The sequence below is a fragment of the Harpia harpyja genome, chromosome 2, assembly GCF_026419915.1.
Source record: "Harpia harpyja isolate bHarHar1 chromosome 2, bHarHar1 primary haplotype, whole genome shotgun sequence".
NCBI classification, from domain to species: Eukaryota; Metazoa; Chordata; class Aves; order Accipitriformes; family Accipitridae; genus Harpia; species Harpia harpyja.
The window spans coordinates 25230502-25254904 of record NC_068941.1 but is presented as its reverse complement, the minus strand read 5'-3'; the positions used below and the strand labels follow the sequence as shown (position 1 = coordinate 25254904).

General features: G+C 41.0%; 1 protein-coding gene across 11 annotated transcripts in view; it reads left to right on the top strand.

Moving 5' to 3' along the window:
* Nucleotides 1-24403, top strand: part of ARHGAP24 (Rho GTPase activating protein 24) — a 282678-nt gene that overhangs the window by 235283 nt on the left and 22992 nt on the right. For 10 of the 11 annotated variants that reach the window (XM_052773169.1, XM_052773161.1, XM_052773152.1 and 7 more), the window contains one exon: nucleotides 12291-12413. In XM_052773169.1, the coding sequence (XP_052629129.1) occupies nucleotides 12291-12413 (123 nt within the window). Of the gene's footprint in view, nucleotides 1-12290; nucleotides 12414-15370; nucleotides 16747-24403 lie in introns of those variants that run through there. The other variant, XM_052773178.1, reaches the window with a different exon arrangement.

Genomic DNA, 24403 nt, shown 5'->3' with positions numbered 1-24403 from the left:
AGTATTTCTATGTTTGGGTGTAATTCAGTGCAGACTGGAAAGCACTGTGTCCAGAAGTTGGCAGAGCATGGTCAGTTCCTGCTGGAGAAGGGAAACTGCTTTTCTTGGAACCTGTTGGAAACACAGTATCTTTTCTGTCTGTTTACAAAACAATTGTCTGTAAAATTAGAAGAAATACAACATTTTCTGTGTTTGGCAGATCAGTTTTGTTACCTGAGAATTAATAACAATAGCATTGTCTGCTTGTCTGTATGCGGCAGTGGCCATAGGCCAGTGTATGAGACACGATTTCCAAGACTGGCTCAAGTTATGGCTTAGCCACAATTCAGTGTCCTGGGATACCAGATGGTTATGTCCTGATCAAAGCTCTTTTTGGCTGGCCTCCTTCCAGAGAAACACCACAAGAATTTAGCTGTGCAACTTTGTTTTTGTACTGAGCTAATTTCCAAGAGCATGTTTAGACTGATAAAAGAGCATCTCAATTTCTACCTGCTGAAGGCTCAGGATATTCCATATTCATGACGGACAGAGAGCTTAATGAGTAGATGCTGAGAGCTGAAGCGAGTGCATGCTTTGAATGTTGTTCTTGCTAAGATTCTGAGGACAACCTAGGTCTGACATCTTGGCATGCTGGCTTTGCAGCCTAAAGTCCCTGGGTGAATTTACGCTTGAGGACTTCTGTTCAGGTATTGATTCTTCCTTACTTAAAATCATCTGAAGTTTTAATTTCCTGCTAGGTTAAATGCCATACAAATATGTGCTGTGGAACTGACCATTCAAAATAATCCATTTCAAGTTGAGTCTTATACTTCAGTGCAATTCATGATGTACGGTTGAAAAGCAAAGAAAGCATTTGGTAGCACAGGGCAGCTGTCTCTGCAGCAGCAACAGCTCCAGCATCCTGCTTTTTGCCAAAACAGTCCTTGCAGTCAACTTCTAAAGCATTTTCTACATTGTTCAATATGTCTGGACCAGCAAATGCATGGGGCTTTTTCCCCTCTCTCTGTAGAAGCAGAGATGGATATATGTTTGCAGAGAATTTCTCTAAAATAAACTTAGAGATCAGCCAAATTTCAAGTAACATGATAGTCATTTTGGGTGTCCAACTTGAGACACTTCAGAGAAGGTTATTGTCAAATGACAGGAATGCAATAATTTAAGGTGTCACATAGGACAGAGAAAATAAGTTTGCTGTAATAATTTGTATTAATGCTTTTCTCTTAGAATAAATCAGTTACAACAGGTAACAGTGAAGTCATCCACTGAGGCTTGCACCACCACTAGTGTTTGACATTATGTGACCCTCACATTCCTTCCCAACTACATAAATACATTGATTCTCTCTTGGCAAGTCATATGACAAGCCATAGTTTTCCACAGATTTTAACTGTTACTGGAAGGAGCAAGTAAAATAGTAATTTCAGGGGGTGAGAACTGTTAAATTTGAGAAATTGTCTGTAGACACTGTAGCACTATTGCAACAATCAGGTGGCAACCAGCGGGCAGATGAAGCAGTTAAAAGTGGAGCCATTTCTGTAGTTCTGCCCTCCCCCATTTCTAAGGAATACACTTAACGGTATTTGAAGAAGGTGTCAATTGCTTAGTGAAGCCTTCCTATTAAAGACAATAGGTCTTCTCAGTGGAACTCCTCAGTGCTGAGGACATTTGACATCTGATTGATCATGTGTTTGCCTGCAGGTCTTCTGTATTCCTCCTTGAAATCACCTACCCTATAGGCATAGCATGAAATACAAACCTGTGTAATCAGTGGCTGGGTAAAATGCGGTGCCACAGAGCTGAGACCTGGCTGCAGCAATCCACTCCTCTCTTGGTTACTGCAATTCAGATGTAAAAATGGCATAGTCCAATAAGAAAGTAGTAGAAGTAAAGCAGTAAAACATTTAAGCATCACAGGTCATTGAAAAACCCATGTTCTTCTCTCTATGTTGTTTCTTCTTGGAGGTCACAAGTGAGTTCTGCTCTCTGTTAGAATCCAAGCTATAGTTCAGAAAGCAAATCTCTCTTGTCTCTGTCCCCAGGAAACTATTGGCCAATGTCAGAAAAATGGGGGAAGAAAACTCACAAAGATGGACTTGGTCTACCTTTGTCAAAAAAAAAAAAAAAAAAAAAAAAGGCCTTGACAATTTGATTTGATTTTGTATCTTCTGTGTGTACAAGTTTTAACTAAAAAAGCCACAGTATATGTTTTTAATAGTTTATGGCATTAGGCAAGACTTTCTGCTTTATTTTTACTTTCTTGAACTCATAATTTCAGAGGAAAGCTCTTTATGGTTGAAGTTTTGAAAATAGGGCACTGTGATAGCACTGTACATGGACAAGTGTGGCCTGGTATGTTTTATTCTAGAACTGGATCAATACTGTATATGTCTTAAATCCTAGTAGTAATGAAGGACATAGAGGACTGGATTTCTACGGTCAATCTCTGTTTTTTTGTTTATTTGTATTTTCCACATCTTCCTACCAAAAAAGCCTGTGTGAGATTCCATTGCAAGGCACAAGGAGTGAGAAGCCTTCTTGAGAAGTGATACTGAGTGTGTCTTTTGTGGATCCACCAAATTATTTTTCTGTTTCCCTGCACTAAGTGTAATAGTTTGTCAAGACCAGGTAAAATTATAATACGTACTTTGTCAGAATGTTTGCTAAGTTTCATGTTAGTGCCAGAGTGTGCATTTAGGGTATTTACAGTCAACCGCACTGAAGCAATTTCTTTTCTATAAAGGTATAACTTGCATACTGTAAATCTGACCCTTTTTTTTCCCTGATCCATCTGCTTCTGTGAATTCATCGCCAGTCTTCACTATACAGGCAGAAGAATGTGATTTCATCTGTTAGTATGGCTGAAAAAAAAGGTAGAAAAATATTTTTTTGCAGTTGTGTGGTTTCACAGAACTTCAACATAAATAAGAAAGTAGAATTGCTAATGGATGCAGAAAACGTTACCAGCAACTCTGGAAACAGCTGAAAGTCACAACAATAGAACAGCAAACATGACAGTTCAGACTGCCTTTTATATCACAACAATGCTGACAACATTGAAAAATTCTGGAAAGCTGAAAACTATCAACAGCAGTGCAAAAGAAGCATGCCTCTGACTTCTGCATGGTACTGATTAACTGGGAAGGCAGCGATGTGTGCTGCTGCTCAGGGGCTGGTGAAGTGTAAAGCCGTGATGGGGTCCACACAGCTTGATGGCCTTTTAATGCAACCTGTAAACAAAATGTTCTGGGCGGTGTGCCTTGAGCAAGAAGAGAGATGAGATTTTTTCAAGTGGGAATGGCACTGGGGAAGGGCATGATAAAAAAGTTAACTGTGCTGGCACCAACATCTTATTGGCAGGGAAGGGTAGGAGGAACAGACTGCAAAATAGGTAGCACTTGGGATCTCTGTCTGAGGATGAGGTGGATAACTGTTAAATCTGTTTGAAGCGTAGCAGAAGTTCAAATTAGGAATAAAGGAAGGGCAGCAAAACTAGGGGAGGAGAGGAAAGAGAGGAAGAATGAGACATGCCTGAAAAGATTAAGTGCTCTGAAAAAATCAGAGCTCTTATATTGTACAAGGGATGATTTGAATTCACATCTCTCTTTTCCTCATTAATGAGATCTTTCTAACACAATTGTAACTGCTGATGAGCAAGCATCACAGTTTTTTGCTCAGGTATTTAAGCAATAATTATTACATTAGGAGAAAGACAAAATGCTTAAATATGGCACTGATTTTATGCTTTTACTGTGCAAGACACTAAACTTACTCTTACAGACAGATGTGCTGCAGTTGTAGCCCTGCAGCACAGAAGAAAGCTACCTGTACAGAGTATTCATTGTGTTACACATGATGAATACATTTCCTTAGCCTGATTTCAAGTATCCAATAGCAGCTGGTTCAGAGTTTCATGAAAACAACTCTTTCTATTGAAAAAGCCCTGCTGTCTTCCAGGCATTCTGCAAGCAGGGAAATTGTGATAGAGCACAATGCCCACCAGGGAATGTACTTGTGTTAGCAGTCTTTTGCTATTTAGCACTTAAATTAGGCTGCAGCTTTTATGTTGAAAAGCTAATATGCCCAAAAAACAATACACTCGTAGTGCAGAAAACTGCTGTTCAAGATTATTAATGCAAAAGATCAGCTTGGATACTAGGAGCAGAAAATTATATTTGTACTGAAGTATTTAAAAAGCAGTATCTTCATTATTGACTTGTTTGCAGTTATTTAATTCCCCTCTTTAGGAAATTGTATTAGTTCTTTGTGAAGAGAGAAATTAAATAGTGCACCTGATACGGTTTGTTAGTAAAACAATGGTGAATTTGATAACATTGTATTTCAATGCTGAGGTTTCTCAGTGGTGGTGGTATTAGTCATTTAAAACACATAGGTGATATAAACATATTTTCTGGCCATCTGTGTCTCCTTTCAGAAGACAGAGCAGCATTGAGCCAAACAAGAACAGAAGATATAACAGGACAGTCCTGGGTAAAAGAATTGAAATTGTAATTTGTGTATCTTCCTCAACCCAGTCTATTACCTGTCATTAAAGCTTTAGAGGTAATGCAACTATGTAGTGGAACTCAAAATCATGAACTGGGTCTGCTACCTGATCTGGTTTTAACAGAACAACAGAGGGTATTTTTCAAGTTTTATGGAACACCTTTTGAAAATGCTTAGGAGTTAAATTCTAATGGTAGCCAATCATGTGTTGTAACATCCAGCCATCTAGATGGATTTATGTGTTTAAACATCTGTGGAAAACCAGCCAACGTTATTTCACCTAATATTGTTAGGACTGTTACAGTACATAGGAGTTTCCTCTTAGTATCTTTTGATCTTTGGAATCTGGTTTGCCATATATTACATAATAGGGCCAGTGAGAAGTTTCTTGTTTCAATTATTGGTATGTCTCAATTGTGTTTTATTTTATTAGCTTAAGTTTTTTTCCTAGAAACAAGTTTCTGTACTCAGTTTTGTCATGAAGGTCTTCAAAACACAGATCCTAAAATCTCAGGAATCATCAAATAATAAGCTAAGATACAAGATTGCCCAAATCTCTTCGATTTTAAGCTGGACAGGGGTTTTTGTGGATCTGAATGAAATGCTAAGAGTTGACAGGTTGTACGTTCAATTTAGTATCTGGGGAGCTCAGTGCAAGATAAAACAATTGGGCATTTTAGGATTTGATTGTTTAGCATGTAAGGAACCTGTTCAGTGCAGCCTAGCTTAGTGCTAATTTTCTATTTCTCTTGGCTTTTGGGATTTCCATCACTGATGGCTCTGATAATGTCTTTTAAATAGAGACCTTTCCAGGGTGCTTTCTTTTATACTCCAAGGTCAAGCTTTTCTCCCCCCCATCTGCCTTGGTCTTAGCCTCCCTGGTTAATTTTCAGCTTCATGAAGTCCAACATCACATCTTCAGTTCATGGACATCTTTTCTCCTTCATGATATAGATATGTTTTAGACAAGCTGTGCTATGAAAGATGTAAGTTGAGTACTGTTGGAAATACAACAATGTTCTGTGTAGTTTCCATGGAGCAGGTCTCTTGTGATGAGAACATACAGCATATATTCTGTAACAGTCACTTCAGAAGTAATGGTGAAGCTCCTGTAAATATAGACTATTTGTCTCTGATAATCATACAGTGTGGGTTGTTCGTTTTCAGGTGAGTTTTTGCATGATCATTAAGAACTTGGTTCTCCAGACTACCTTAATTTTGTGATAAAAGAAAAAGGTGGCAGTGACTTGAACTTAGCCTATGTACTCTTTTTTTCATCCTAGTTGAACTAAGAGGATGCTTTAAATTCTTGGTAAAGTTTTACACAGTCAGGAAGAGCAGGAGCAATACAAGGCATGTGCAGAATAAAGATGCTTTTAAGAATTATAAACAAACAAACAGAAAAACCAAAACACCCCCTCCCCAGCTCTTGTCTCCAAGCTCCGTACCTGCATCATCAGAAATAAGTCCCAAACTGATACACAGAAATTCATTGCCCCTACTTCCTCTCCACCAACACATATGTAAGAACATAAGCTTGGCTGCTTAGCAAGTGGTATACACAGTACAAAAACGTTGCAAGTTTCAAGTAGTCGTGTCTCTTTCTGTTCTTTAAATTAGTCATGTGAGATGCAGCAGTTGCTAAGCCTTCAACATAGATTCTCACTTACTATGAAGAAGGGTTTCTCAATGAATCCCAGAGCCAGTAAGACATTAAAATCTCATTAAAATCCAATTGCATCCCAGCACTTAGCTCCTTCATTTTGCTTTGCAAATTTCAGCCTGTGTTCTGACCAAGCTTTTTGTAGTTAGGTTTTTCCACTGGCCCAGTTGGAATGAACATAAAATATTTTAGTGCTCAAACTGAGGGCAGTTTGAAGGGCAAATTGTCCCATATCACCTCAGTGCAGGAACCTGAATCATCCTTGAAAGATGCCTATGTGTGGTTTTCATCAGACTCAGGATGTGCAGGGTTCATGACACAGGCAGTGGCCAGCAGAATAGTTCTTATGTTACATTAAAGTTGGGCGTGATTATAAGATTTAACAGCTATGATAGAATTTTTTGACTCTCTTGAGGATAGATGGATCCTGTAGTTGCCAGTGTCAGTATATGGAAGACAGACACGTATGGATTTGAACTGTCTTTTAGTAGCTCATCAGTATGTCAAGTCAGACTTCTATGCTTAAAGCAGCAGTGGTTAGTGTTGAGTTAATATCAAGGTTGGGTAATGATAATTTCTGTTTTGTTCTTAAACGAGGAGTTTCATTAGGGGAAAAAAAAGGAGAATAAGGTTGTTCATCTTGGTCTCTGATATTCTAGTGTCCTCTACAACTTGCAGAGATGATTTCTGCTTAGGATTAAAAAGTCTGAATATAAATGCCGTAAAGTGAAAGTTGATGAAGGAAATGCAGGTGGGTTTTTTCCAGAGAAATAGGTTAAATAAGTCACTTAATGTGCAGTGCATTTGCAGTATAGGGGAAAATTTAAGAGCACAAAGTATAGTGGAAGAGTCATGAATTCTATCATAATTATTGGTGTTTTGTTTGTGAAGAAATGCTAATTGGAGTCCTGATGAGGAGCTATAAATTACATAGTCTTATCATACATCTGAATGGAGAAGAGCATGCCTGCTTCACTGCACACGGGGATGGCACTTACTTCTACACCTGGCTACGCTTGGAAGATTTAAGCAACACACAGATGCGTACATTTCTGAGTTGCAAACAATTTGTACGAAAGATCAGCTCTTCTAACTTAAAGGCTGGTGCAACTATGAGGCTTCGGGTGATACAGGGACATGTGGGAGAAGAGAGTGGCATTGATTCAGTGCATGTATGCAGAAATGTGGTGATGGACAGTAGTAGCTGGAAGAGAATTCCAGACCATATAGCAGTGAGAACTATTTGAAAGACAGGCTAAAAAAATTAAGAAAATAAAGTGAAAACAGGGTGCAACAGAAAGAAAACAAAGGACTCCTCAGGCAAGATTTTCAGAAATTAATGCCTGAGTATCAGCTCCTAAATCTTTTTGTAAGTATATGGCTTGATTTTTTTTGTGAGATGATGAGTAGCTAGGAGTTCCTATTTGAATACCATATGGAGGTGCATTTAGTGTATTGATATGAAACATTAGAAGGCTAAAATTTTACTATTTAGCATTTTCCTGTGAAATTAAAAATTCAGGAAAAAAATGTGAAGTATCCAAGCAAGAGGGTGTTTCTAAAGAAAACCCAGTGGGTTCTGTTGTAATGCTGGTCTGCCTTTGACCACCTTCCAGTTCCCAAGCTGAGAGCAAGGGTTTTAGAAACTGCGGCTAAGAGAAATGCACAAGGGAGTAGGGAACTGTTTTACTTTGAAATTGGCCCCCAAATTTTTTTTTGTTGGAATGTCAATGTTCTTTTGAGGTTGGCCATGATATTCTCCGCTCAGAAAAATCAGATTAATCCTAGTTTTTGATGTTTCTCCTGGGAGAAAATTCTCTTCTAAACAGTTGGAATGAATTTAATCCCTTCGCATTCCATTCTCAAGAATGCTGGAACTACTGTTTGCAAGAAATCCAAGATGCTTTTAAAAGGACAAGCAAATATTGCATTCGGAGTCCAGCCTGGGTACCTTCAGGTAAGAGAAGGGTGTTGGGTTAGACAGGAAGAGACTACAAAAAAACCCCACCTTGCACGACTTCCCACCCCCGCAGCTGAATGCAAAATGTCTGTGCATTCACATTTAATTGATGGACAATAAAAAGCAGGAGAGCTGTTGAGCCTGGTATTTCAGGAAGCAATCACCCTTATATTGAGTCACCGCCTCTTCATGCTTTTCCGAGTGTGGTGTGGTGCCGCTTGAGCAAGCGCAGGCTGTTCCCTTTCTTTTCCCTTGCGGAGTGGATCCCCGCAAGAATTGGCCTCTCCGTATTTTAATTGGGTTTTTTTCGGTTGCTGGCAAGAGTTGTTAAAATACCTCGCCTCGCTTGTATCAGAGCGGTGCTGGCTCGGCGCACAAAGCTGCACCCAGCATGGGGCCGAGTGGTCCCAGGCTGTCCTATCACGAAGCACAGCAGTGGTCTGTATTTGCTGGTTACTGAGTCCCCGAAGGAGGCAGGAAGGAGCACTTGGGAACCTGCAAGTCATTGCTAGTCCCAAAGGGGGCAAGAGGAGAAATCTGACCTGTTCAAAGTGGAAGATTCATCGTGGTATTGTGCTGTTTCACTGCTTCCACTCCAAATGGATGTTATGGATAGATTTCTTCAATAAATAAGAATTCATTTCTGATGCTGCCAGGAAAATAAAACAGATAAAGGATTGGTTAGGGCTGCAGGAATAACAATATGTGATATTACATTGTAGTTTTGAGAAACAGTATAGATCCAATTACTTTCGGCAGTTACCAGAGGCTGGAAGAAACAGGATATACACATCAGTTGTGTAAACAGCAGCTTTTCATCTTGAATATGCCAGGGTCAACTTCTTTGGTCAGGTAGACTGGGTTCTACTCCTTCCAGGTCCTGTGACACCTGCAAAGTAACAAGGGGAAAAGGTTAAAAAAAAAAAAAAAAAAAGTGGAGTTTGTATTCCAGCCCCTTGAGTTGGCTATTCACAAGCAGGCCACAGCACACAGGATTAGGCATTTCTCGTACTTGGACTGCAAATGCAGGGAAGGAAATTTGAGAAGGCATAATCTGGAGCCATACAACAGTACAGGTAAAATAAATTATGATTTGCATGCTCACAGGAAAGGAATAAGGATGCATTCATATCTGTAATGGACTTCATGCTGAGCATCATTTTCATGTTGACGTACTTAGTGCTGGTATCTATGGTATGAATAGATGTCTGATTTTTGGAGATTGTGATCTACTCATGCTTCATTATAATCATAACAATAATATTACAAGGGGAAAAAAAAGTGAGTTGGAGATTCTAAATAGCATCTTTCAGAAGCGTCCTGTGGACCTACTGAAGATTCAGAAAGGTCCTTCTATTTCTGTTTATCTGATATTACTTATCTGAGATGGCTGTTTCCTGAATCATCATCATTTCTTCTTGTCTGTCCCCCTGATCTTATTAATTTTGTATTTAAAATACAGTCCCACTAAAAGTTAACATTTGCAGTAAAATACAAATCCAATATGTGCTGTTGTGTCCCCAAAAGTCTTTCGGTGAGGCTTCAGTTCTTGAATAGTAACTAAATTAATGTACAAGTAGAAGAACCCTGCAAGATGCAATATTGTGGTGTGAAAGGAAGGAGCTGAATTACAAAGTAGACAGATCCAGAATTGCTATAAAATGGTGAAGCTCCTTTTGTTAGGAAAGCTTTGCTTTCTCATACCAAAAGATAATGTAACTAAACATTATGCTTTCCTTCTCTGCAAAATTAAACACAGATTAATTGTGTATTAGCTGAGTGGGTGTTTACCTGAGTTAATTGTTTAGAGTACTGCTCTGGAATCTACACTGTAAATGAACTACCTAGACTTCTGTGATTAATCCAGTTTATCTGGAGAACACCCTCTGGTTTTTCATAACATGGAAACTGAGTAAATCTCATATAATCTGCTGAACTTAAATACACAGGCTATTCAAAAATATGGAGTGATCTGACAGACACCCAAGAGGAGGACCATCACTTAGCTACGGCTGTCATCTTTTTTGTTGCCTCTTTAGTAAGAAAATCAGGTCACCTCTTGTTTTATTACTGGATCTGATATGTATTTTGTGTGAATGCATCTTTTTGTACGGCACCTTACAGGATCCTGGTCCATTTAAAAAAAAAAAAAAAAAAAAAGAAGCAGCTACAGTACAATATGGTAGTATAAATAATTTTTTTCAGTTTTTATCAGCCACAAAAAGGGCACAACTGTGTTACATGCTTCTAATGTACAATCTTTTAATGTACTATATTTATTACTATTATGTTTAATAGCTGTGACAATATATTGAAACTTTCTGTTTGGTTTTGGGTCTTTTCAGGATGAGAACTCTAGATGACGTGTAAAATATGCCAGTTTAAGTAGACTGTAGACAGTATCATATCTACTCTTCGTGCTTGAGTGGGAGAGATCTGTCCTCAGTCTGGTCAAGATGGCTATGTAAAGGGTAGAGATGGGGAGTAAATTTCCAGGGCCTGACTATGTGCTTTCTGCTGGGCAGGGTTGATGTGGAGTGCTACCATTTGGGATGCTAATGCTTCCCCCTCCCCATACCTTCATCCTCCACTTCTTGAAAGGTAAAAATGACAGAACATAGCATAGAAGTAAGACTCATGTTTTGTACCAATTCTTATGCTAGCCACTAAAAAGATTAAAAAAACCCCAAACAATGCAGTTTAGCTCTAGTGTTTCTCTAGTGTTGGCACTTAAAATAGGTTCATCCCTACCTTTTAACTACGTCTTAGAAAAAAAGTAGTGTTCTTCAGACTTTTGAACTGTGGTATAGTCTAAAATGTATTGTACTTCAGGTTGTTGCATTACTTCTTTGGATGCCTTTTTGGGGAACATATGGTATATGAATGGCTGTATTTTGACTGTAGAAAACCAGAGTCTCTCTTTACCTCCAAGTTCAGATTTAAGTTTTGAACAATGCTGTAAACCTTAAGAATGTCTTCAGTAGAATCTGCTTGTGTCTGGAAAAATCTGGCTTTTGTGTTCACCAAGTTTCACTTAAGTCCCTTTTACAGTTGTGTGTCCTAATCCTGTAAAGTGTGCACTATACAAGTAGGTTCATTCAGAACAGTTGTGCCAGGAAGTTGTGGTTGGATTTTCTAGCCCTTAAGAAATTTCTCTTTAGAAACCTAGCTGTTCCAGTGCCCAGCACTGAGCATGGCACTCTTCAGAAGGCCTCCAAGGAGCAGTATTCCTCCTGTAATGAACAGACATATTTACTTTAGACATGACTAGAATCAAAAATAGGGATGGAAGAAGCTGGGAAGAGATGAACACAGAACTCATGGGATTTCTAGGTGCATCGCGTTTGTGCGTGAAGTATACATGCATGTGTTTGGCTCGGTGAAAGGGCTTCAAAATGTCTGGTGCTATCTTTCTGGAAGGGTTTGCTCCCTCTGCAATGCTGGAAGGGTGGTTTGAATCCCCATGTGCTCTTGCACTAACATAGTACCCATTAGGATGGAGGTGAAGCAGTACTACAAGTGTGAAAACCTGGAGCTGTGGCAAGCCAAGTTCTGGTTTTGACCTTCTTAGTGTTGGCCCATCCTTTAAATAAATGATAATAAGGCAGTGTGTTCCCTCTTAATCTAATTCTCATCAGACCCATCGAAAGCAGTGGACTGTACCAGCTGCTAGCGTCGGCTGCCGCCTTAGAGATTCACAGCAACACTTGGGTGTATCAAATGTCATTGCCATGAACGTGACACATTGTGTTCCTGCAAATAAAAATGGAATCATCCCCACTTGTTCAAAGCATGGTTATCTCTCTCTGCGTTTATTGTCTCCGTCATGGTACAAGAACTGCTGCAAAATTTCCAGTGCGTATATCGTTACAGATTAGTGTGGGCCCCCGTGATTCTTGGAATGGCATGGGGCTGTTTTTGTTTACTGATGACATTTATCCTCTCATTTCCTTTTGGAAGCATGACAACTTCTCGCTGTCTGATGGGGAATGTACTTACAGGACCTTCTTTTCATGCCATGTCTGACGATAAACACTCCACTGCATAGTATCCATGTCTGCTTGCTATGGAGCCACTATTACTGCTTTCAGCAGTCAGTCTGGCAGGAACTTGGCTGGGCAGGAAAGCAAAAGGGTTTCTAAGTGCAATTATCTTCTCTTGCAGGAGGAGACCGAGAGCGGATGACAGCTAATCATGAGACGTACCTTCTTATGGCGAGCACGCAGAATGACATGGAGGATTGGGTGAAATCTATTCGCAGGGTTATATGGGCGCCATTTGGAGGAGGTGAGTCAGTGAGGGAACATGCAAGGCTCCCAGATACACAAAGACACATAAGGGTTCTTCTGTTGTCTCTCAGTCACAGCCAGAGTTTTGAAGTGATGAGGAGAAGAATGATCTAGATCTTTCAAAAAAAGTGAGCCCTTTGTTTTCTCTTGCAATGCAGGTATCAGGCTTGTTCCCATGCAGAGGGCTTAACTAAAAGGCTTTAAACTATCTGGAACCACTTCCCTTGATGAGAATAGCACATGACAGTGCATTACCAAGGTGAGGGGAAGTTTTCACAGAAGGTTGGTCTTCTATGAAGTCAGTTTTTCCATAGGGAGAAGCAGGGTAATTCCTTTGGTCACCAGCTAAAAGACCGTCCATGTGTTTCATAAATGCCTGTTACAAGAAGCTGTCAGTGATTCTCCTGCAAGTGACAGCTAAGATCAGTAATAGTATTATATAAAGCTATGCGCTCCAATATAAGCCCCAGGATATTAGCACTAGCAGTATAGGATAGATTCTTTTTCTTTTGATTGGCATACCCAACAATTTCAGTAGTACTGGATCAAAATTTATTGTCAGATGTCTAGTTGTCTTTTTAAAAAGTTCTCTTATGTTGAATGGGCTGCAAATTATTATCATAATTTTCATCATTATTATTCTGGTGATAACATCTATATTATTATACGAGTATGATTGACACAATTGCACAAAATGTCAGTACGTTAATCAGTCTGTTCCTTGAAGCTCTTAAATCTCCAATTTTTTTTGAGAAATATTTTTCTACTGTGAAAGAGCACCTGCATTGCATCAGATGCTTTTTGGTCTTGTCTGCAGGTTGCTGAAAAAGTAAGTCAGGCAGGATTGTCTGTGCTGTTTCATGACTGAAAAGCACAGTTATCACTGAAAACTCTGATTGCTGACTGCAAATGTCTTGTTCTCAACTGCCAGGTAGACCACAGGAGAGAGGAGGGAGGGACTGAAGGAAACTGCCATTTTAAACAAAACTTTTCTTGTAAGCCACCCATCTTCCGTTGTGCTTTATACAGGTCACAGAGTCTTAGGAGAAGGCTTTAGCCTCACTGGTAGGCTGCACTGTGGGACTTGGTCAGCTAGGGCCTGCCTGGCACCTCTTCAAACGTGACTGTCTTCTCTTTGGCTCCTCCTGGGAAAATGTGATCTGGAAAGATAGTGCTAAGCAGTCATCTCACTGGGATCTGGCCCTGTATGTTAATAAGCTGGCACAGTCCTGAATCTGGGCATGTAGGTCTTACAGGAGGATGCTTAAAAAAACAAAACAAAAAACCAAAGCCCAAAACTCACAAAATGAAAGGTTTGTCTTAAAAGGTGTGATCTTCTACAGGCATATTGTGGCAAAGGAGAGTTAGGAGGAGCACAGTCTTCTGTAGTTAGGCTAGGTAAGAAATCTGCTTGTTTATATAGCATGAAGATTACCCATCCCCAACTTTCTCTTTGTAAAGCAGGCCTCGTGTTGAGCTCCTTAGTATTCTCTTACTCAGTCCAGTAGCAGCGTAAGCTGCTGTGGCAATAATAAATTTGGGGGCATAACAGAACTGGATTTTTCGAAGAGTATCTTTGTGGTTTTTTGCACATAGCTTCCAGCACCACAGTATGTTTCTGTGGCAAATAATGAGGAAAGGCAACCTTGCAGTTCTGCAAGTGGAGAAGCGCCTACATTTTACAGGCAGGGAGCTGAGATTAAGTGAAACTGTTTCTAGCCCAAGTCCATGCACAGAGCTATGAATAGAAACCAAATCTCCAGAGTCCTGACCCTATGCTTTCTTCACCAGCCCCTCATTTGCTTTTATAGGGCAAGAGCTATTTCTGGCTTACAGCTGGGAATCCTTCCAGCCACCGTGAAAATTCTCAGGACACCATTATTGTTGTAGGAGTGTTTAACGCCAATTACTGATGGAAGCATCTTGCTGAAGACTTCACATGCTGATTTGCATAAAACAAGAGTTGAGTGCTATCCTTGAACTACTGTTTAAATTCATTTGTAGTTAAAATACTTCTAAGCATGTTCTTTTTGTTTTTGCTATTTGATTTCTTGAGCAAATACACTGACTCAGGGTTATTTGTATTGGGAAGCAAACAGTTAACTCTCTGGAAAACAGGAGAATAGATGGAACATGATTTTGGGTTTAGTGTTCACGGAGAAGGTTTGACTGTGATAACATGGCAAAAGCAGTATTGTGGTATGTGTCACCATTAAGAACTGTGTTTCTAGTGCCCCCCATTTTATCAATTACTTGTTACTTAAGTTGATAGTCTGAGCTATCTTAACAAGTCTTAATAAGCCCTATTAACTATTCTGTAATTATGTATGGCCAGACACACTCATATTTTTATTATCCCTTGCTACGTGGATGTTGCTGCAGCTGCTGCAACAGTCTGATCCTTCTAAAGAAGGGCACTTCTGACTTAAGTTGTCCAAGCACCTGCCTTTATGAGCTGTAGCCACTGAAGTTGAAAAATCTTTTTATCTATTACTTTAGCTATAAACAAGATATAGAAAAGTTGCAGTCACATGATGACTAGCCAGTAACAAGTAATTACTTGCAACACAAAATTATTTCAGACAGCTAATTAATCAAAACACCAGTTTTGTATCAGCTTCCTAAATTTCAGTACTAGATGGTAAACCACAATAGTCTGGTGTCATACGAGTCAAGTGCCACTTTGAGTAACGTATTTGAATTTTCTGGTTCTTTTAAGCATTGTAAGCAAGCTGCGTGAGTGTGCGTGCACATGTGCAACGGATGTGTCTGAGCCTTGGTGAGCCACTAATATTTAAAGTTTGTCTGGCAGTGGGAAAGGACTCCTGGTACCAGAGCAAGGAGCCCTGTAAATGATTAACCATATCATTAAATTGTTATTTGTTAACCTGTGCTAGAAAGAGAAGGCAGGCGCGGGGCAGGTGGGAATCTGCTAAGGTGATCAGAAACAGATTGGGTTTTGGACCAAAAGAATAAGGTGACTGGAAGAAATTCTGAAAGGGAAAAGAAATGTAAGTGAGCCAGGGCATGTAATGCCTGTTTGCACATGAAATTCCTTTCCTGATTAGATTAAAAAGGCAATTTTTTACAGGAGGGAAAGGCATAAGCTTTAATTGCAGAGCTTGCGACTAAGGGAAAGGGAGGAGGCGAGAAGAAGGAGCATGAGCATTTTAGCAGGGGTAGTAGTGTAAGGTCTGGCACCTCCTGCGGGAGCCAGGCACAGCCTGCTTGCTTTTTAGGCTGCCACACACGACAGCCGCCTGAACTCAACTCAAAGTCACCCAGAGGAGCAGAAAAATCTGCGTTGCGGCGGCTCCCTCCTCTACGTCGTTTTCCTGCACCTGCTGCACGCGAGGGGCTGGCGCAGGCAGCAGCAGCAGCAGCAGCCGTGGCTGCCATTGCCAGGCGTGGGACCGGGAGGGAGGGAGCAAGCAGAGCATCCCCGTGTGGAGGCACGTATTCCTCAGCAGCTCCCCAGGATCCTGCCGGCAAAGATGCGCTGCTGCCGCATTTGACGCACCTCTCCCATGAGAGCTTCTGGTGGTTTGAAGGCAATAAAACAAGCGAGAAGCCCCTGAGAACATCAGACAGGGAGCTGGGTATATAAAAGGCCTTTTAAAAGGAATCTGTTGTGGACAGAGAGCCTTTCGGGCGAAGGGGCTGTTGTTTTTGCTTCTCGGTTGCAGAGATAAAGGGAGCCAGCAAGGAGTATTGTATCCTGGAGGATTCTTCAGTGGCCTTTTTGGTACTGTTCTTCTCTTTCCCCTTGCTCACCGCAAAGCGCTGACCTTTTCCTGTGGAATTGGAGTCTCTGCCACTCAACCCCCTGTTCCAGCTGAGAGGAAGAGGGTCTTTCTCCCCCTTCATCTGTGCAGGCACTTCTGTTTGAATGGAAGATACATCTTTTTGCTGAAACTCTTTTGTTGTGACACTGCATAATAGACAGTTGTCTCACCGCAGGAAATAAAAGAAACTAAAGGAAGTAGAGAGACGGAAGGAAATTGTTCCCCAAAGCAAAATTGAAGCAGGGAAGAGAACGTTAAAATCACTTCAAGCCCTACCCAAGATCTAGAAGACCACAAATCTCATAGCTCCAGAGGAAAATACACTATTATAAAAACTCCTCAGCAGTCAGTAATGATGAGCAGTCGTGGTGTTTTGTCTGGATGCAGCTGGTAAAGGAAAGCTTTGGAGGGACGTGGGTGATCTGGCCTGTATGATGCCTGAAGACAGAAATGCTGGAGTCCGCAGCCCAGGTGCCTTAGCAGCAGCTCCTTTCATTCCTAAAACTACTTATAGGAGAATTAAGCGGTGTTTTAGTTTCCGTAAAGGTAGGTCCATTCTGTTGCTGTGTTCTGCTTTGCTAATGAAGCCGTGGTTTCTGAGAAGTCAAGGGGCTGTGTGTGCAGGGGCAGATGAGAGTACTGAAACAAAAGGCATTAAACAATGCAGATGCCAACATTCCAGGAATGATTTATTTACTTCTTTGTTCATTTGTTTGTAGCTGGCCAGCTGATACTGTCTCCTCTACATAATAGCCCATGAATGGGCTGCCTGAATGAGGTGGCTTGAGACAAGATTATTGCAGAGCATCTGAGCAAAAATCAGTGAGAACAGTGGGGGAATCAGACCTGTGATGCTCTGAATTGCCTGTTTGTCTGGCAGAACATCAGGGAAAAGAGTTTGGGTTTGCATTTTGTCTGTGTGGGAGGAGGGGGGAGAAGAGATAAATGCGCATCTGTGCAGAAAGTCGACTAAGTCCTTCAATTTAGAGATTTCTGATGGATTTAAGTGTAGCCCTACAATGCACTGTCCTGTTGCAAGTGCTGCACTGCCACTTCATCTTGCTGCCCTGCAGCCTGCGTTTGCCTTTCCACCTGCTGCATAGAGATGCTTAAAGCCAGTTCTGCATTGCACGTACTCCTGTTGAAGCAGAGCATGGCAGTACTGGGGGGAGGAGGGCAAAGAGGAGGCTGGCTTTCAAAATATGTCAGCTGGAAGGGAAACACATGTCTGAGAGATATGACAAGTGATGATAAGGTGCCACAGTGCTTGGGATGGGTGTGGAGAAACTACCTTTATGACGAGGACAAAAACTTTGTGTGGGTGAAGAGGAAAATATTGGTGCTGCCTTAAAAACTATGCTGGACAGAGAAATCCAAGTGAAAGGGCTAAATTTTCATGTTGTTCTGAAGTGTGAGAAATGATCTTACACAGGGGTTATTCAAATAAAATCATCTTCATCTCCTGCTCTTCCCTAAACTGTTCCTCCATGCTGCCATTTGTCCTTTTGCAAGACCATGCAGCTCTTTGCTCACAAGACTCAGTAGTGATGTAGCGGTGTCATTGCTTTTGAGGGTTGCGTGTGCAGGCAGTCAGGGGCAATGCCTTGAAATGATGGATCACAACCAGTGAGGGACTCACCACAAAACTACAGCAGAGGTCAGCTATCACCTGCAGCTGAGATAGCATTGAAAGCTGTTTGCCCCCTGCACCTGCCCTCCCTGAGGCCAGCATTTCCCTTGGTTGCTGGAGTTCAGTCCTTCTGGAGACTGGCCAAGAGGATGTGGATGTGTCTGTATGAAGTGTGCTAGTGCATTTCAAGGTGTTGGTGCGAATTAGAGCTGTCTGTGCCCCATTTATACACTTGACTATTTGAGAAATGTTTGGAAGTTGAATAAAGGATTAAGTGATAATTTTGCAGACAGCTGCCTTTGTGCCTGGGGTGCAGCCTTATCTGCTCCAAAAAGAGCTTCAGCTGTTGATTCTTCCCCTGTATGTTCTGACACAGAAGCTCTTCATGTCTAAAACTCCAAGTGAAGCTGCAGCACGTGGGGCAGAGGACAGAATGATGCTGCTAATTTGCTTTCCTCTACATACCATTTGTTTCAGTTGCTTTATTATACACGTTTTCTGTCAAGAGTGTTCTGACAAGGCCCCTAGCTCAGAGCTGCAGAATGCTGGGTGCTCATGTTTAACTACATCCACATCCCACTGAAGTCCACAGAAAGATGAACATTAACTGGACTTTCAGTCAAGCCTTTGCTATGGTTGCACAGGCAAATTGGGATAATTACACTTGTCTTATTAATTGGCATACCGAATTCTTACAACTTCATTTGCAGATTGTATACCCAAGAATAAAAACAGGCAAAACTAGCCTTCTGCAAACCTAGCCTTCTGCAAACCTAGCCCGTACTTGCATAAAGCAGATCAGTTAGTTCTAAGCTGTGCAACACAATGCAGAAAATAAAATTAGCAGGGAAAACCACTGGCTAGTCATTGGAAGAACTACATGGGAATCATGACATTGTATGTTTAGGCAGAGATACATCATCATCTTCACCGGTGATACAAGGTGTTTCCTTCCTGGAAATCCAGATCAAAGCTGCATTGTGATAGGCACCGAAAAATTAAATGTCAGACCTGTTTGGTGGTCATATTGTAGAAGTCAGTGCTCAGAGGGCAGCACCTGAACAGAGACAGAGCCAAGCATCTTTAAAATCCAATTTAGAGAAGATGCTCACTGTTTAAGTACCGCCACAGGAACCTCCTGAGAGCATGTGCAGGGTAAGTGGAGAAAAGCAGTAACTGAGGGTAACTTCGCTGGCATGCAGTGGTGAGAACATTCAATAGCATGGTGAATTTGGGTGAGTGGAGTTTTGGAGGAGGAGGCAGCGTTGGCCATGACCAGAGAAATGGTGCAGGCCCTGATGTGAGCAACTGTGGTAAGTTCCTGGTGATGTTTTTAAAATTGCCTCCCTTCCTTTCCAGCCTGTAGGTAGTTCTGCTCCTATTTCAGAGTTCTTTTTTCTAAGCAGTAATCTCTGGTGTGCAGCTGTGCTAAACTCCAGGGCAGGAGTTTATCTTACCTTACCTACTGTTGGCATCACACTGACTGTGGCGTAGGAGAAGGCTTGAATGAAAGAAAATGAGTCAGGTGGGAACAAAATTCTGCCACTGCTATTTTTGGTGGGATTTTTCCTCTCCTTTACGTTACAAAATTCTGTAGAGAAGAAGAAAATACTCCCTGCCTTTGATCTACTCAAAGCAGCACTTAGTGCTGGGGAACACCAGAGCAGAAAGCTGGTAAGAAATAATAATTTAAAACTCCATATTAAGTGTTATGTGGCCATGACAGCCACTTCATGTTATTCCAGGACCTTTGTTCCCAGCCCTGCTGTTGAGAGCCATTCACCTGATCTGTTATTTTCAGTCAATGAATTACTGATGTAGAATTGAGAGCTGCTTAAAATTCTCATCCAGATCCTTCCAAAACAAGTTCTGAGTTTTGTTCTGCTGCACATTGAGAGAACACACGTACAGGCGTGGGCCCTCTGCTGAAAGCATCAGTCCTCTGTGCTTTATGCTGTCTGAAAATGATGCTATCATCTGAATTGCTGAAAGGTGGCTTGGGAAAGGCAGAAACCTTCTGGCTCACTGAGTGCGTGTGCTGTGGTAGAGCTAGAGTGGCAGGTGGGCTTTTTCAAGCTATTCCTTAGAGAGCAAGGAGACAGAACTGCCGCTTAGATCTTTCTCCTTTTTTCTCACTGAATCAGAAGCTTGGAGTTGATAGACTTGAGATGTGACCACTGCCTGTGCTCAGTAGCTAAGGAAATCATTGACTAATAGCATTCTTAGATTTTAAAAATATACTCTAACTGTGAATATGTACCATTGAAAATACCACAGTGCTTTCACAACTCTTGAGTACACATACACAGAATTTGGATATAGCACTGTAGTGTCTTTCATAAACTTTATGGGTATCAGTTAGGCTTGCAAATCCAGTTTCTCAAAATGTTTACAGAACTTCTGCCATGGGAATGTTCTAGTTAATGAATAACCGCTCAGCGTGCCCTTTACTAGCATGTGATTTTCCTCTTTGATGTTATGCGTGATCTTGGCTTAATTGGATATAGGTTTAAAGACCTACAAGGGCCTCTCTGAAAAAGCAGTTCTGCTGATTAAATCTAATGACTGGTCAGAACTGGAATCCTGTACATTTCCCTGCCTTCTGCCAGCTGTGGGGAAGCCAAGCTGCTGCCATTCTGAATCTCAAGGTTTCTTGTTGGTTTTGTTTGTTTGTGTCCCTTCTGGCACACTGTCCCAAGGATAAACCAAAGCACAGGTTAGCACTTGTGCATCTGTGCATTTCAGGATTTTGGAGACATTGAGATTTAGGAGGAGAATTTGGGTTTGGATTACATCAGTTATAAGGGCTGTCTTTTATTTCCTTCTCCACAGAGGTGTTCTTGTTTAGTTACTGTAGTGGAAATTTACTTTTAAAAAACAGTATGTGAAATTATCTCTGTGGTTTTGGTTACATTGTAGTCTCCCTAACTAGGACTGTCTTTTTCTTGCTTCTCTGTAAAGGAGATGCTAGTAGTTACCAGGTATAGCTGATAGTGTTCACTGTTGTTTGCCTCTGCCAACCACTAAGGTAACTGTATGTTTGCAGCCACAGTTCTTCACAGCATTGCCTTTGCTTCATAATAGTCAATGTCTTAGTCTTCATAAACTATTCATCTGCAATATCTCTGTAGTAATTCGTTGCGACCTAGGGGGGGATAAAAGCATTAGAAAGGGACAGTGGAAGAAGGTGAGCTTTACAGGGCAATGATCCTTTTATTCCAAAATGGTGAAAAACCCAACAGGCACCAGAAAGATGATGAACAAGGTAAAATTTGTGACAACATGGTGTGGAGGCAGAGCTGTCATGTTTCTGCCACTTCTGCCACTGGCAACAGAGTACTTTTTCCATAACGCATCAGCAAGTCTGTAACTTCAAGTCAATATTTATGCAGGCTTATCATGACTGATTCCTTTCATGGCCAAGTGCTGCCTGGTGCAGTGTTCTGCATGTTAGGTGAAGGAAATAACTTCCTTTGGAGAAGTTCAGCCTAGACTTTGAAACCAAACCAAGCCTGCCTGAGAGGAATTCCAAACAAATTGGAGAACACAGAGTGTAGTAAATGGTGACTTCAGAAGCACTTCAAAGTGTGATGTTGTGATTTTCCATGAGACTTAGGTCTTAACTTTAGGTTATTACATCGTTGTTAGAATTGCCCTGCTAGCTATGAGCTTCCCAAAGCTGAGTGTGGAGATCCTCATGCCTGTGAGGTAGATACAGTATTATCACCATTCATACAGATGGGGAGCCAAGTCCCTGAGGCTTTATCTGACATGTGAGGATGGTGGGGCATACACCTACTCATCCGGCCGTGAAGTATGTATGTGGCCAGACTTGATGCACCTGTGTTCTGAGGATTGTGTAGGATCTGAATCCAGTCTGTCAGATCTGAGACTACTGCTGTAGTTATTCTGTCTCTTTCAGGCATTCCGAGCTATGTGTATTTTAAGTGTCTCAGTAAAAGTCCGTTAATTTACCATGTACCTTATTGCAGTCAGTAGTAGAAACAATTCAGTGTTTACATTTAAAGGACCAGAGCCGGGAAATTTTAGGCTCCAATTTGGATTAATTTTTTTTTTTTCTTGACACTGGTTACCCCTCCATCATATCAGGTTTTATTTTTCCTCATATATATATATTTTTAATGTTTTCTTCATTCAGTACCTGTGATTTGCTGCTACAATACAGAACCAAGTTTGTCATATCCATTTGATATATGTCACCTTTTGTATATGAATCACTCATTACTTTATATTTGTCTTAAAAAAATACTGTTTGACAGTAGTTACAGACATCTTAATGCTTTATGGTTGCCACCTGTTTTCAATACATTTTGTGTTGTGCATCAGCAATTTATAATAATATAGGAACTTGTTTTGCTCCCACTCTGCATGCTTTGAAAACCAATTCTAAAATGAAGAAAAAGGAAAAAAAAAAAAGGCAGCATCCCCCAAAATGTATTAATAGAAAGTGAAGTGTTTTGACTGCGATGTCATTAGTAATAGGAGTTTCAAAGCAGTCTGGTAGGTTTGAGAACTTACTCTTTCCTCTGCAAATGTAAGCTGCAATATGCACATTACTGATTAAAGAATGTTAGCATGGAGAGAAGAAAGTATAGCCAATAGGACAAAGCTTATTCATACTAATTGTACTGTCAGTGGGCATGAGTTGTAATTGGAATGTCTGATCTTATACTGATTAATTTTGTTTGAAAAGAGGCAAAAACTCTTGTGTTTAAAACCAAGAGATCTCACGGGCTCTTGAAGGGAAGTTCAGACTGTATGTTCATAGGACAAACCAGAGTAGGACGGCCAAGTCTTACACCCAAGAAGGAATAACCACAGGGAAACAGCTCTGCAGAAAGGACCTGGGTTCCCTGGGGCACAGTAAGCTGCACACAAGCCAGCAGTGGACCTGGCAGCAGGGAAGGTTTGACAACAGCCTGGGCAGTACCAGCAGGAGCAGAGCCAGCAGAGGGAGGGAAGTGATTAACCGCCTCTGTTCAGCATTTTTTAGACCATATTCCAAATATTTTGTCCATAAAAAAAAAAGGTGGGGTGGAGATAAAACTGGAGGGAGTTGAGCAAAGGGCCACCAAGATGCTTGGGAGCTAGAACACACACCCTTTGAGGAGAGGCAGAGGAAGTGGGGCTTGTTGAGCCAGGAGAAGGGACAATTCTGAACAGCAGCCTTTTTGTATATTAAGGAGTTTGAATTCCCCAAACTCCCATAATCATGCAGATTCCTTAACTGACTTTCAGTGGACCTTCCTCCTTAATTCTACTACTTTCAGAATGAGAGTCTAGAAAATCTAGAGGGACTTGAGGATTTCCTCTGTGTTGACCAGCAGCAGCTCTTAAGTCAGACAAAAACAAGAAACCTGCATTGATTTAATACTCCTGCCATCCCCATAGGCAGTTTGCAGGAGGTTAGGAAGGTGTGTAAGAATTAAGAAAACATATTTTAACTTCTTTGCCAGTGTGAAGAGGCTGAACTTTGTGGACACCAAATACTCCACACCAGTCAGTATTCTTCTAAGCTTGACTCACTCTGAAATTCCAAAATGCCTTCTTTAATTGCTAATTGTTGGGTTTGGGGTTTTGTACAACATGAAAAAAAAGTGAGCTAATGAAAGAGTGACCGTGTGATGTTCAGTCCCCTTACCTACTGCTGGTTTTGGCATCCACAGGTGTGGGTACCATGGAAATCACAAAATGTGCTGCTCTGCATCCCACAATACTTTTTGGATGTCTTAGCTGGACATCAGTTACTCTCTCCAGTTATTTCCTGTGCTACAATAAAAACAATTGCACTTAAATACAAACCCCAGACCTTCAGTATGGGTGACTGACAGCTGCTACGCACTTGCTGTAACAGCCTGGAGCATATGTAAGGCAACTTTCCCCCTTACAACTGAGGTGTGAGTTATCTTTCTTTTTTTGGAGGAAAAATGTACACATTGAAGGTTACCCTGAAGGATGCTTCAACCTGAATGGTACCTTAGCTTGTGGTTACTTGTTCATGTAATTGTAATTAATGGGTGAATGAAGTTTCGGGGCCAAAAGCAAAAGCTGACTAGCTCAACTCTGCACTTTCTTTAGAAAAAGAAAACCAAAACAACTCTGTTCTCCTTGTTGAATATTTTTAAACCAGTAGGAACTGTGTGCTCAGTGAAGGGCACAATTTGACTTACTGCATTTCCACCCGCCCCGACTTCATAGTGTACATAATTGGAAAAGGAGCCTTCCAAGCATAGGTAGTTATTTGGTCTTTAGTTTCTGATCATGACTGCCTTAGAACTATTCATTTTCTTGCTATATATAGAAACTGAATTACCTCACTTCAGCCCCAATACTTAACTATTCAACAAATGGTGGTCTCAAGAGAGAGCTTCCATCACAGATGACACGCCTGAACATCACTGTGATGCTGACTGTGATGGCTGGCTCTGCAGTTTGAAAGGCAAAGGCAAAATAAGTTACGAAGAGTAGCTGTCTTTCCAGGGGTAGTGATGATATCCTCAGATCAGGGTTGAAGTTAATTCTGTCAAAAAACCTCCATGTTCTTCTGAGGTT